The following is a 15,062-nucleotide window of genomic DNA, read 5'->3' as shown; positions in this document are numbered from 1 at the left end:
ATGTTAACAACTGAATAATTTGTGTTCCTGAAGCCCAGCTGCTTTCCCCATGACTCCTAAGAACTGTAACTAACAGATGTTGATGGAGAATGAATCGGGAACTGACTGGCAAGTAGATAAGTCACTGATAGGCCAAGCAGGGATAGAGAACACAGCAGTGCTGCACCAAATATAGTGTTCATACAATGTAGAAATAGAGCCATCAATTCAGAGAATGCAAGGGAATGAATGAATCTATAACTCCCAGAAGCTATTTTTCATTGTTCTTGCATGTTTTTATGCCCCTAGAAGAATTGCTTTGTAATAACCACAGTAATAAACTATACATGGGTGCGCTACAGTGATGAAGCTAGATTCATTTGTCCATAAAACAAATTTCAGAATATTTTATACGCAAGTATTAAAAAAAAACGGCCAGCTATGGCAGCAGACACTCTCTGTCTGTTGCTGTGTAAATCACTGATATGGGCTAAATTACACCAAAGATGACGTCTGCATTTTCTATGAGGATAGGACAATTATCTGAAACTCTGCTCCAGGTCAAGCTAGCCAAGTGATTGTCTTCTGCAACAAATGGTTAAAGGCTGCCATGTGCAAGATTTTACTGAAACTGGGACTACATGCAACCATTCAAAACACAGTTGTCCATTAGATTGCAAGCAGAGCCAGCAAGGGTATGTGGGCTAGTATGTGTTTATTACTGTGTCACAGGATTTCCAGGCAGATGTGAATAGTCCATAATGATACTAGCATTTGAGAATCCCAGCTTTTAAAAGAGTTTAAGGAAGGTAAACTCCTCCTTAGAAAGATATTTCTTCTATAATCTGGTGTGTTTTTTTACCATTCTTAAAGAAAGTGACAATAATGGAGGGTTATTGTCTGTTTGATAGCTCAGCTGGCAGAGCAGAGGTCTGTAGAAAATCTGTAGTGGTGCTGCTCCACAAAGGAATTTTGTTTATTTATTAAATTTATGAATTGTTTCCCATGAGGCATATTGTATTTTATTATACAGTATAATACAAACATATATAAAAAGTTAGTATGTAAAAACAGTTAAAAACAACTGCATATACAATATAAAACATTTTTAAACCAAATATATATACACACGCATACACATACATACATATATTTAAAACCACCACAACATACAAAAAATCAAATCCAGTACAGATGCCAACTGGATAAAGAACTCAGTTTAGAAGGCTCATTGAAAGAGGAACATATTTAGTAGGTACTGAAAAGACAATAGAAAAGGTGCCTGTCTGTATATAATGAGAGGGAGTTCCAAAAAGTAGGTGCCACCATACTAAAGGCCAGTTCCATCTTCATGTGAAATGGATCTCCTGATGATATCTGTAGGATGCCCAAACCTGCAGAACGCAGTGATCGGTATGGATATATAGGGGGTGAGGTTATTTTTTTAGGTATCCTGGTTCCAAGATGTACCAGTACCTTGAATCTTATAAGTCATTGGTCTAATTCCAGCTGAAAGGAGGTTTGATTTGGGGGAAGTGTCCTAGCTCAGTGGTAGAGCACACTTTTGTGTGCAAATGGTACCAGGTTCAAACCTTAGGATCTCCAGGTAAGACTGGAACAAATCAATAGGTCTGAAACTCCGGATAGCTGCTGCCAGTTAGTAAGGGAGATGGATCAATGGCCTGAACCGGTATAAGGCAACCTCCTGTATTGCAAAAGCAATGAGATTTCTGGAAATTAGACTGCCATTATATTAAAAATGGCATGTGTGAGTAAATGTGAAATTAGAAACAAATATTATTATTGGGGGGAAATATTCTACAGCTATGACTTAGTGGAGAAATGCTTTGCCTATTAAGTTTGGTGTGTTTTCTTTAGACCTTTCAAGGTTGTGGAAATCCTAAAATCAACCCAAAAGCATCCAGTGCTGAGGAAAAGAAGAGGAGGGGGAAGTATGCTAGTGAAGATAAACCTTCAGGGCTTAGTTCAGAGAAACTTGTGAGTATGAGATTTAGTCCTAATATTTTTAGAAAAGCTTCTGTATTGAAACAATCTTTGTGGCTTATTGCTTAGAATATTTGTTGGGTCTGCTGAGGACATCTATGGCTTCCTTTACGAATATGTTATTTAGTGCATTTTTATCTCACTCTTTCTTCAAGAAGTCCAGGGCAAGGCTCTCCTCTCCCCTTCCCATGTTTTCCTCACAATAACTTTGCAGATTAAATTAGGCTGAAAGGGTAGCAGCAGCCCAAGGTCACCCAGTGAGCTTCATGGCTGGTTAGTGGTTGGAACTCCAGTCTTCCCAGTTCTAGTCTGACACCCCAATCTCTACACCACACTGGCAATGGAATTCCTCTCCCTAGTTTAATTATTCTTTAAATAATACCATTGGCATTTTTTGAGAAACTCACCCCATGATAACTTCAGCACCAAGTGAAATATGAGCTGCCACTGCTTTGCTTCTTCTGCTCAAGCATTCACAGGCATCTTCAGTATAATCAAGTCTCGAGTGAATATATAGACTCCCCGCAATGATGTTGCACCCTAATTATAAGCACATTATTTAGAACCATCCCATTTATTTCTCTGGTTAGTTTCTTAAAACATGGTCTTTCCCCCCTGCTTTTGTTTTTTGGGACATCTCTCAAAAATGTCAATGAAATTCTGCATCCAGTGCCAAGCAATACAGGCTTATCCAGCCATTATTCAACCTTTCTACTGGCATAGGCCAATGTCATTTTCACCATCATTTTCACTTTCTTCAGGAAGTTGATCTTCAACCTGCTAATGCATCCCTACAGTAACCTGCCCATTCTCCCATCTCTTTTCTTAGCCCTAGTCACTGCTGAGCTCGTCTGCCATGTTAGTGCTCCTGCTCCCAGCTCAGGCATTCTGGATGCCACATCCCTCTCATAGGAACATAGGAAGAGGTCTGCTGGATCAAACCAAAGGCCCATCTAGTCAAGTATCCTGATCTCACAGTGGTCAACCAGATGCCTATGGAATGCTTGAAAATAAGATACAAGTGAAAGAGTAGTTTTCCTTGATTTTTCTTGGGAGAATTTTGCTTTGAAAGCTTTCCAATGTGTAAAACAGCACAAGTGATGAAGTAGCCTGTCTTTTATTCTGTCCTAAAACATATGAACATTGCAGGATGGTTCTAGCAAAGTTGTAAGTCACTTGGAGACTTTCAAGTAACAAGCAATTAATTAATTAGTTAATAATTGCAGCAGTCTTGCATTCTTTTGTTTGAAATAACAACTACCCAGTATTTGAACCCATAAGCTCTGGATCAATTTACCATGATTAAGCCTGGCATTCAGAATTTAAAAGCTTCACCTTTAAAACCAATGCTTCCTTGGGCCTTGATTCTCCTTTATCTGGCAGGTTTCAGATGCCAGAGGGAAGCTGAGAGAAATAAAGGACTTCTGGGTTGCCCTCCCAAGCACACTTTGTAATGAAAAAGTTTCATCTGGTTCTGTGAATGAGGACAGGTGCTGGAACGGAATGACCAAAAGCAGGTAAGGCTGGTCAAAATGTGAAGGAAATTTAGCAGGGCAAAGTATATTCATGAGAGGGCAAGAGGAATTTGTGCATGAAAAGAATGGGACCAGAAGCCCATTCGCTAAACCATGGTGTCAGAATTCTAGGTTCAATGTTATGACTGCCCTTGTCTCTACAATCTTACCAAGCATGCTCTGTAAGTGTAAACAAAGCACTAATGTTTTGACCAGAACATTATTAATAGTAATTATGTAGTAGTAATGTTGGTGAGTTGCAAAGGTTCAGATGCAATTTCAAGATAGTGACCTGATTCAGATGCAGCTGTAAACAATGGCTGTAACGTTATGTGCATAAGCAGCAGCAGACCTTGAGTTTGCATTTTCCCCGCTCCCCTGGTGTGATCCCAGGGAGACCAGAAGCATTTGCTTCCTCTTCTAAACCATAGTTTGGTCCTGGTTTGTTTTAACTAACCAAAGTCCCCCCTAGTTCTGCATGATAAAAAACTTTTGGAAGTGAATGGTCCTCCTTGTGACCGTGCCACAATGTGCAAACCAGGTCAGTATGTTAACTGTTAACTCAATTGCAATCTGATGCTCTGAAATGGGCTTTCTGCATGAACACACATGCTCTTTGCAGGTATCTTCCAGACGTGATGGGAGACGGTCTAGCCAATCAAATCAATAACCCAGAGGTTGAAGTAGACATTACTAAACCGGACATGACTATTCGCCAGCAAATCATGCAGTTAAAGATTATGACAAATCGACTGCGCAATGCATACAATGGGAATGATGTGAATTTCCAGGATACGAGTAAGTACAGTGCTAACAAGAGGCACCAGTGTTGTGCTGTGAAGGCAGCACAGCTTTTCTGCAGGGGCGTCACTAGCGGGGTGCGGGGGGTGCGGCTCTGGGTGTCACCCCCCTCATGGTGTCACCCAGGTGCGATCTGCACCCCCCGCACCCCGCTAGTGACGCCGCTGCCCCCCGGCACCCAGTCCGGTGCGTGCCGAAAGCAGGCGCCTGCTCGCTGGTGGTGAAGCCTGGACAGGCCTTCCACCATCAGCGTGGAGCGCGGTGAGCGTGCACGTGACCAACCACCCCTGTCCATGTCCCTGGGAGGGCGCATGCCAGAGGTTTGCACCCCCCCGCACTCTCGCTAGTGACGCCGCTGCTTCTCTGATTAGCAGCTGAAAGAAGGAGGTCTGTGGCACTCCATGTTCAGAAAGCAATAGAACATTAGAGAGGTCCAACTCATAGTTCTGTTACTCTGTATAGGGCTAGTGCACTGAAATAGTGGCAAGATGGCTCCAGCAAGTGTTGCTCGTCTGCTGACACTCAATAACTAGCTCTTGCCAGAGTGCAAGAGAGCTATTTCATAGCTCCAAATGCTTGGTGCTTTTATTCCTCCTTCTCTAGAGTGTTGGCCATTATATCCATATCTTTAAGTAGGCATTGCGTAAGGTTTGTGTACCTGGGAACAAAATAATAATAATAATAATTTAATTTATAAGCCGCCTATCTGGTCGATGGCCACTCTAGGCGACATATAATTTAGTTGCAATAAATGCATCATAATAAAATAGACATAAAATACATATAACAGTAAAACTATAAATAAAGAACAATAGCAGTTCAGAGTGATAGGCGATTAGTCCTAAAAAATTAACCCTCCCCGGAAGTCCCAAAGGCCCGTCTGAAGAGCCAGGTCTTCAAGGCTTTGCGGAATACATTCAGGGAAGGGGCATGCCGAAGATCATACGGGAGGGAGTTCCAGAGAGTGGGGGCCGCCACTGAAAATGCCCTCTCTCTAGTCCCCACCAACCTAGCTGTTTTAGTTGGTGGGACTGAGAGAAGGCCCTGTGGCTGATCTTGTCGGGCGGCATAATTGGTGGCGCTGGAGGCGCTCCATCAGGTAAACTGGGCCGAAACCGTGTAGGGATTTAAAGGTTAATACCAACACCTTGAATTGAGCCCGGAAAACAACAGGAAGCCAGTGAAGATCGAACAACACTGGGGTGATATGTTCCCGGCGGCGACAATTTGTGAGTAGTCAAGCCGCAGCATTTTGTATCAGTTGTAATTTCCGGACCGTTTTCAAGGGTAACCCCACATAGAGCGCATTACAGTAGTCTAAACGAGAGGTGACCAGGGCATGTGCTACCAGTGGGAGCTGGTGAACAGGGAGGTAGGGTTGCAGCCTACGAATGAGGTGTAATTGATACCAAGCTGCCCGGCTCACTGCCGAAATCTGAGCCTCCATGGACAGCTTGGAATCAAGAACAACCCCAAGGCTGCGGACCTGGTCCTTTAGGGGCAGTCTCACCCCATTGAACATCAGGTCAACATTTCCCAACCTTCCCCTGTCTCCCACAAGCAGCACCTCAGTCTTATCGGGATTTAACTTCAACCTGTTCCTTCCCATTCATCCACTCACTGATTCCAGACACTTGGACATGGTCTCCACAGCCAACTCTGGCGAAGATTTAAACGAGAGATAGAGCTGAGTGTCGTCCGCATATTGGTGACGCTGCAGCCCAAATCTCCTAATGATTGCCCCCAGCGGCTTCATATAGGTATTAAATAGCATGGGAGAGAGGATAGAGCCCTGTGGCACACCACAATCGAGAGGCCAAGGGTCTGAAACCTCCTCCCCCAATGCTACCTGTTGATGCCTATCGGAGAGAAAGGAATGGAACCACTGCAATACAGTGCCTCCTATTCCCAATCCCTCCAGGCGATGTAGAAGGATACTGTGGTCAACAGTATCAAAAGCCGCTGAGAGATCGAGGAGGACAAGAAAGGTGAATTCTCCCCTATCTAATGCCCTCCTCATATCATCAACCAGAGCGACCAAGGCTGTTTCAGTTCCATGTCCAGTCCTGAAACCCGTTTGGTATGGATCCAAATAATCCGTTTCATCCAAGTGTGTCGACAACTGATTAGCCACCACTCGCTCAATGACCTTGCCCAAGAATGGTAAATTCGAAATTGGGCGAAAGTTATTCAAAACCTGGGGATCCAAGGAGGACTTCTTTAAGATGGGCTTTACAATTGCCTCCTTGAGGGCTAATGGCATTACACCCTCCTTCAAGGATGCATTGACCACCGCCTTGATCCCCTCGCCCAGTTTCTCTTTGCAGCTCACAAGGAGCCACGATGGACAAGGATCATTTAGACAGGTGGTAGGCTTCACAGTCGAGAGCACCTTGTCCACATCCTCAGAAGGGAGAGGCTGAAATCGATCCCATTTGACTGGCTTGCAACTGGCCAACTCTGATTCATTCACTGCATCCACGGCGTACTTGATCGAGCTCCGTAAATGTTCGATTTTGTCAGCAAAGTGCTTTGCTAATTTGTCACAGGAGGCCTTGGACTGTTCCAAGGGTTCCTGAGCAACTGGACCGACCAGGCTTTGGACCACTTGGAACAACCTCCTGGGACAGCACTCTGCTGATGCAATAGAGGCAGCAAAGAACCTCTTCTTTTCTGCCTTTATTGCCACTTGGTAGGCAGTTACTGCTGCTCTAACCTGTGTCCGGACATCTTCGGAACGGGATTTCCGCCACCGGCGTTCTAGTCGTCTCACCACCTGTCTCAGATTTCGCAACCGTGGTGTATACCATGGTGCTAACTGAGCTCTGTTCAGGGGGACAGGATGTTTCGGTGCCACCCGGTCCAGAGCCCTGGTGATCCCTTCATTCCACTCCAACACCAGGGTATCAACCAAGCGGCCTTCAGCAGGTTCCAATTCCCCAAGCGCAGTCAGGAATCCTTCTGGATCCATCAGGCGTCTGGGGCGGACCATTCTAATAGGTCCTTTACCCCTGCGGAGGGTGTGAGGCATCGAGAAGTCTATGTTTACCAGGTAGTGATCTGACCATGACACAGGGGTGGAATAAACCACTCCCAACTTCAGAGCACTTCTCTCCTCTTCCAGGACAAACACAAGGTCGAGAGCATGACCGGCTACATGGGTGGGTCCAATATTACTAAGGTGCAGTTCCCAGGAAGCCATGGTTTCCAGGAAATCCCGAGGGGCCCCAGTGAGAGTGGACTCGGCATGCACGTTGAAGTCACCCAGCACCAATAATTCTGGGGACAACGCCCGTACAGCCGAGACCACCTCTAGCACCTCGGCCAGGGAGTCTGCTGTGCAGCGGGGTGGGCGGTACACCAGCAGGATCCCCAAACTGCCCTTCGGGCCCAACCTCCAGTACATGCAATCAACAAACTTAGTCCTAAGTAGAGGAGGTCTGGTAAAAACTAAAGACTCCTGATAGATGACTGCCACACCCCCTCCCCGCCTTCCCACCCTCGGCTGCTGTGCATAACGGAAACCCGGTGGACACATGGCCTCAAGAGTGGGAGCTGAGGCCTCATCCAACCTGGTCTCCGTAATACATGCCAGGTCTGCCTGTCCATCATTAAACACCAGCTTTCCTCTGACTAGACAGTAGTGGCAAGGTCTTTAAGACTGGGAGGATGCTCTAACTCAGGATGGTAATTCAGAAGTGGTACACAGTCATTCCCTACTGATGCCAACCTTTGTGGATTTCAAATGGCGCTAGCGGCTGCACTTGTTACAGACTAGTTAACCTAGAGTGTACCAGCCTGTTCCTTTCTCTAATCAGTCCTTTGGAGATTGCAGATTCATATCCTCTGTTAATCACAGTTTACAATGAGAACATGTCCAACTTACATTTGCTGAGGATGTGGATTGAAAGGATCCACACAGAATTTGATCCGCCTCTCTTTTACCATTGCCAATCCTTTTTTCCCCAGCAGCTTTTGGCAGCTTGTTAAATGTGGGCAACATTGTGAGCAAAGTGTGAGGCAAGGTGGAAACACCTGCTTCACTGCATACCAAATCCTGTGTTCATTGCAAATTAGTCTTCGCTGGCTTTACGACAAGGGCTATACACATGCTATAGTTTACCTTGCAGATTTTTAAGAACTGCCAAGCTTATTTCAACTTTTGTCTTGCACAGGTGACGACATCAGCGGCTCTGGAAGTGGTGATGGTTGCATTGATGAAATCTGTGTCAAAAGACAGTCTAAGAGCTCCAGCACCATGCCGCCAGAGACACACCCAATGCCTAAGCAGTCTGGACAAGGTGTCAGTGGAAATAGTAGCAGTGTACTTTTGCCTTCTTCCTTTCTTGTATTACTTTCTCTGGCCGCTATTGCAGCACAGTACCTGCGGCGGTAACTCATTTGTGCAGCCGTGAAAGAGACTGTGGTGGTTGTGGTCTTAACTTTGCCAAAAATATGGACTATATTTAATTCATCTTGGCAAAATGAGGGAGATAAAAGTTTTTGATCGTTTGTGATAACCTGGCAGTGCTAGAGCTGGTTTTCTTTCTTTCTTTCTTTCTTTCTTTTTTGGTCTTCTTTGAATGCTGGGCCCTTCTTTCTGTACCTCATTTTTTTAAGGTCATTAATTTGCCACAAAGAGACACTTAGGGGCCCACAATGGAGCTTGGCAGATGGATTTAACAGGGGGAGGGGAGGAATTGCCCTCAAGGCAACATCTTCTTTATTGACTGCAATAAAACATGCAACTATTTCATATTCTTATTTAACTGTAGCCAAGGGTATGCTACCTGAGTTCCAAACAATACACCTTTCTAATTTAAAGATTTTCAAAATGTTGTAATAGGAGGTTAGTTCATCATTTTCCATTAAGCAAGTGGCAAATGGCCCTTCCTTTTCTTTGATGTGGGACTATCTGGTCTGTATAATCCTGATTAGCAAAGGGATTCTTTATACAGGAATTTGTCTGCTTGAAATTAATCACTGAAGTCAAATATTTCTCCTACATCTAAATGAACTGCAGTGAGATTTAGGTTTTGCATGATCCTTTGAAAGTAGCAGTCAAACTGATAAAATGCAATACAGAATTGTAATATGCAACATTGCCATAGAAATATGCATGGTGAGATTTCTGTCGTGAAAGCTTTGCTTTCAGTTTAAGGCTGAAAATCTTCCTACTGTTAATAGTGACAACAGTCAATTTTTACCAAAGGGATAATGCAAAGAAACTGTTTTGTGAGGTTTTGTGTGTTATTACTTATCCCGTTAGTGAAGCCTGAAGGTGACTGATTGGCCCAGGGAATAGAAATGTCCCTGGACATTTCCTTGGATACATCAGATTTTCAAGGAACTGCTGGTCTTTGAACATGCCCCCCCCGTACCACCTATTACGTTGATTGAAAGAAGCAGATCAAAGCCATAGTTTGAGTCATCAAATCAGTCGGAAACTGCCCCTCTTCATCTCATGTTGGCATAGTTAACCATATGCTCTCCAGTCATTATTTAGTACAACCTCATCACTTTAGCTAAGTTTCTGACTGATATATTTGGCAAGAATATTCTCTGATATCAAGGTGGTTGGGAGTAGAGGTAAGAGGGGATGTTCAACCACAAATCTACACAAACATATTCACATATGTATTTTGCTGTTGATGCATCCATGCTTGCACAGCTCTCTGCTTTGTGTTCTTAGGTTTATTTGACTTACAGCCATAAGCATATTTTTCCTCTTTCAAAAATATACAGCATACAAAGGCAATCCTATTCATGCTGCTGAACAATAGGAAGCCCTTGACATGAGCTTTGCTGTTAATCAACTTTGTTTTATATCATGGCTTTCCTTTTAGGGATCAGGGATTGTGAAAGCATATTTTTTACATTTTATATATATACAGGCTTTGCATAAATGTTGAAAACATTTCTCTTCTGCGTCAAAGACAAATGTTGTATTTCCTCACGACAGCATTCAAAAAGGCAGAACTACAGAAGCTGTCATCAATCGTAAAGCGTGCCCAGTTAGAAGCAAGGGAAAGCAATTCTAGCATTGTGGCATTAGAAGTGCTGAAACAGTGAATGCAAGCAAATTAATTCAGTTGAATTATCATTCCCATTTCTGGCCTTATTTGTTTTTCTACAACACTGGGAGAAATTAGTTTCCTAATCACCCCAATCGGTATTGGAGAGTGCCAATAACATTGCCTGAATGCTGCAAATATGTTATTGAAGTATGGTGACAGCACAATTCTTTGCTCCAAGCAACACCTGCTTTTGCACACATTATTTTAAATCCCTTGTAAGCAGAACAATACCCCATCTGTTTTCATTATTAATGTTATCAATCTGTTTATTTTTGTTTTCAGTTAAACTATTCTTAAATAATTCTGAATATAAATAAGGCATGAAAATCAAATATCCTGCCTCCTTTGAACATAAGTTCAAATGCCAGAAACAGTGGAGTGCCACATTCAAATAGTGTTGTATATGTAGCCTTCTGTTGGTAAAAATACAGAGAAATGAGCCACTATACAAAATGCAGGCAAAAATGAAACAGCTGCCATTTCCTCTCCCCTGAATGAAAATCTTCTGCCAAACTACTGGAGCTGTAAGCTCAACACGGTCCTGGGCCCTATATAAAGCTCAAACTATATATGATAGTAGTAGGCCCTTGTGTGTTAGCCTTTGTTTTTAACTTAAGTCTGTGCCATCACATCTAAAACAGGAATTGGGTGGGTGAAACTAATTTTTATTTTTGTTTAGCAAAAGGAAATGTGTAAATAGGAACTGATGACCCTCATTCCACACCCATCACTTGCCTCCTTATAGCCTCTTCCCTGAGGCACATTTTGTCCAGCCAACTTTACTTCCAATATTAGAGCCCAGCAGAGGGAAAAGTGACATGGCAGGGTATGCTACAAAGTGGTAAACCATGGATGCGGGAAAGTTCTATGCCCATATACCCTTTTGCTCTAAGAATTGGATACCTAAACCCTAATCCTGCTCTCTATATGCAATTGGTCCATCCCATATTTAAATAAATGAGTCTGTAACTGTCACATGTAGTTTGAGCCTCAGTCCCTTGATAAGTGCTGTATCTAATGCTCACAGGATCTGAAGCTTTTGTAATTTTTTAAAAAAGTTTATTTTTGAAAAAGGTTTCTTTTTGTTATCAAGATGGCAATGCTCTGTTTTGATGTTTAAAACCACTTTGCTATAGGGTTTACTGATGGGCAAAGGAACTTAACACCCAGGCCCCTTGCAAAGCTGTTGGCCAGAAACCAGAGTCTTGGATGTACAACCTGTTCTTTTTGTGCCATAATGTCTGTTTTAGTGGCGGGCCGAGAGTCAATAGAGTCTTTAAGAGCATTGATATTTATCATTTACAAATGACAAACAACCTATAATTTTCTGGTGGGCTTTTTGGAGGTTTAAGTACAAATATATCCACAGTACACATTGGCTTTTTAAAATTGCAGTTCTATCTGCAATATTAAGATCTATTTCACTTACTGGCATTCTTGGCCATTTATATATTTCTTTTGGTTACCAAGGTACTTGTAACTATCTTGCACTGTTGAATTATGTTCTTTGAATCCTTGTATAAATAAAAAAAAAAAGGCTGGAGACTTAAATGTATATGAATGACACTTGTAACAAGATGCTGTTTTATTTCTTCTGTTTTTACTGAGTTTCAACAAGAATACAACAGGTGCCAGACTAGCATCTTTTTTAAATATATTTGTTATATGAAAAAATCCAAAAATAAAAATGAAATACAAAACCAAGGCCCAAGCAGGGTATTCCACAATGACAGACACCAATACCAAAACAAGAATTGTATAAAACAAAACAACATCACAACATCCACATTTCCCACACTGGGACAGGTAAAGAGCAACACGTTTCGATATCAGCTGAATATGAAATAAATTCCCACCAGCCTGCATAAAAGCATTCTGAGTCTTCGGTCCCACAGGAAACTCGTAACTCACGAATTAACTTCTCAGAGATTGCTAGATTCCACAAGGTTTTATACCATAAGGGTAAGTGAAGGTCCTGGGCCATCTTCAACTTTTGTGCAATAGAAATTCTGGCTGCTGCCAGCATCCATGCCAACAGTTCCTTAGCATGAAAGTTTGCCATTTGGGAGTCCCAAATATTTGACAGCATAAGTTGTGGAGTAATTGCAATATCCGTCTGAAATATTTTTGAGATTTCTTGAAACACCTCCACCCAGAAATTATGAAGGGGGGGAATCCCACCATAAATGGAGGAACGTCCCCCTGGCTTCACAGCCATTCCAGCAAACTGCCGGCACACTGGAGGTTATACGAGATAATTGAAATGGTGTATGATGCCACCTATAAGCCACTTTCATGGAGCTTTCCCAAACTCAGTCTGATATAGACTTGTAGAGTTTAGAGGACCACAATTGTTTCCATTTAGAGTCACTAATCTCCATATGTAAATTCTCTTCCCAAAGGGATTTCAACCCTTAAGAGGACCAGTGAAAATATCCAACAACATAGTGTACAAGTCAGGTACCAATCCCTTGCTACTAGCCCCTCTACTTAATAATAAGGCTTCAAACTTAGTCAGGGATCGAGTAGCCTGTATTTTGATAGAGGGGCTTGCTAGGAAATGCCTAATTTGATTCTCCCAGAAACATGATAAGATTGGGTTGTTAATCCTAACTCCAAATTGCTCCACAGACATAGGATTGTTGTTAACATAGAAATCCTTTAACCTGAACATTCCAAGTCTCTCCCATGACCTTACAATTGATCTGAGTCCCAGATCCACAAGCTCCGGATGGTGACTAAGAGATAGCAGAGGTGAGCATACTGGGGAAAGAGCATGCTGCCATTTCTTCCAAATCATAAACATACATAAAGTATATGGATTATGAATTTGTTGCAATAAAGATTTAGTAATTTGTTGGAAAGGCAGAACCCAAATTGATCACGCTGGAGCATGTCCTGCTCCAGTGTGATCCATAGTTTGTTATAGCAATGACAAAACATAGTTGTCAAAGCTGAAAAGCTTCATAATACAATCCCAAATGGGGTAGTCCATCCTCCTTCATCCGGTTTCCCATAATAGCTTTTCATCGCCAATCTAGGGGTCTTTCCATGAAAAACAATTTTTTTAATCATCTGCCACATGGTCAATTTACAAGGATTGAGGAGAATGGGGAGCACCTGGAAAAGATATAAAATCTCTAAATTATCATCTGAACCGCAGCTATTTTACCTAAAACAGAAAGTTTGTACTGTTTTCATTTGTGCAAGTCTTGTTTCACCTTCTAAATCGAACCAAAATTCAATGCATAAAACGTGTTTGGATATTTGGGTATGCAAACTCCCAGATATTTAAAATCCCTATTATAGGGATTCTCATACGGCTGTGCCATTTCAGTGCTACCACCAATGGTTCCAGGGAGGGGGTGAAGAGCAATGGTGAAAGAGGACACTCCTGTTTAGTCCCTCTATTTATATGTATTGGTGGTGCATCCAGGTTATTTGTATGGACTATAGCAGAATTCATCTGGTAAAGTCTAGAAGTGGCTGAAATAAAACTATGGCCCAACTGAAAACGCCCCAATACTTTCAATAAGAATTGCCATTCTAGGCAGTCAAAAGCTTTATATGTATCTAATGATAATATTGCAAAAGGAGTATCCCACCATCTACTATCATATATAACATTCAACAGGCAGTGAATCAGATCTGTTATGTGTCTATTGGGGATAAACCCTGTCTGGTCCGGGTGGATCATAATAGCAACCACCCTGCTCAATCTAGATGCCAAAATTGACGTAAATAATTTTTGGTCCTGATTGAGCAGGGGAATGGCCGATAAGACCCCACTTCTTTCTTGTTCTGACCTGGTTTGGGTAAAACAATGATCCTTGACGTGTTCCAGGAGTCTGGGATTCTACCCCCGCTCCAAATAACATTAAATAAAAGTTAAATACACGACAAGTGAGTCTTGAAATTTCTTGTAAAAATTTCTTGTAAAAGCTATCTGGCGCTGGAGACCTATTGTGTTTCAATTTTGAGATAGGAAACCTTACCTCTTCCTCTGTGAAATCCCTATGAAGCTGTGACTGAACTTCCTCAGAAACCAGTTGCAGGGGTAACTTGTCAAAAGAATCCATTATGGCCTTTTCTTCAGGTAAGTTTGACTTATATCAATTGGCATAATATTTTCAATCAAAAATTTACATCCCGTGCTCCCTCCTTATTGCAAGAATCCAGGTTTTAGCTTTTTTCTTTTTCAGTGCATGTGCCATTAGTTTGGAATTCCTGTTCCCTCCTTCATAGAATATCTGTTTTACATATAATTAAGACTTAGCAATTGAGTATCTACATCCTCCAAGTCTCTCCTACATTTCAGCAGTTTTGAATAGATTTTGCTAGACCCAGTGCATTTATGGGCTACGTCCAGTCTCTGCATTTCTGAAATAAGATGGTCTCTAACTGGTTTAACTACTTTCTTAAGATGAGCAGATTCTGCTATGCAAACCCCTCTAATGGAAGCTTTCTTAGCATCCCATGCTATATGAGCTTCCACCTCTGGGGTGATATTAAATTGAAAGTATTCTGCCATAGCTTTTTCAATTTTATCTATCACAGCTGTTTTGCCCATCAGTCTTGAGTCAAACTGCCACATGGGAGCACCAGGAGACTGAGCTTGCAAAGGATGCTGCACTCAGTAGGAATCAGTATGTCAGTCAATAAAACAATATAACTGGGGGGGGGAATT

The 15,062-nt window shown here is 42.3% G+C and overlaps 1 protein-coding gene across 1 annotated transcript in view; it reads left to right on the top strand.

The window, feature by feature from the left end:
• GPC1 (glypican 1) overlaps positions 1–11,936 on the top strand; it is a 294,033-nt gene extending 282,097 nt beyond the window's left edge. The window contains exons 6-9 of the mRNA XM_061636696.1: positions 1,858–1,977; positions 3,367–3,500; positions 4,120–4,295; positions 8,474–11,936. Of these exons, the coding sequence (XP_061492680.1) occupies positions 1,858–1,977; positions 3,367–3,500; positions 4,120–4,295; positions 8,474–8,694 (651 nt within the window). The 3' untranslated portion in view covers positions 8,695–11,936. The remainder of the gene's footprint in view (positions 1–1,857; positions 1,978–3,366; positions 3,501–4,119; positions 4,296–8,473) is intronic.
• The last annotated feature ends 3,126 nt before the right edge of the window (positions 11,937–15,062 follow it).

Source organism: Rhineura floridana, chromosome 7 (assembly GCF_030035675.1).
Source record: "Rhineura floridana isolate rRhiFlo1 chromosome 7, rRhiFlo1.hap2, whole genome shotgun sequence".
Lineage (NCBI taxonomy): Eukaryota > Metazoa > Chordata > Lepidosauria > Squamata > Rhineuridae > Rhineura > Rhineura floridana.
The sequence above is the reverse complement of the archived record's forward strand: the minus strand, read 5'-3'. Positions and strand labels throughout refer to the sequence as shown.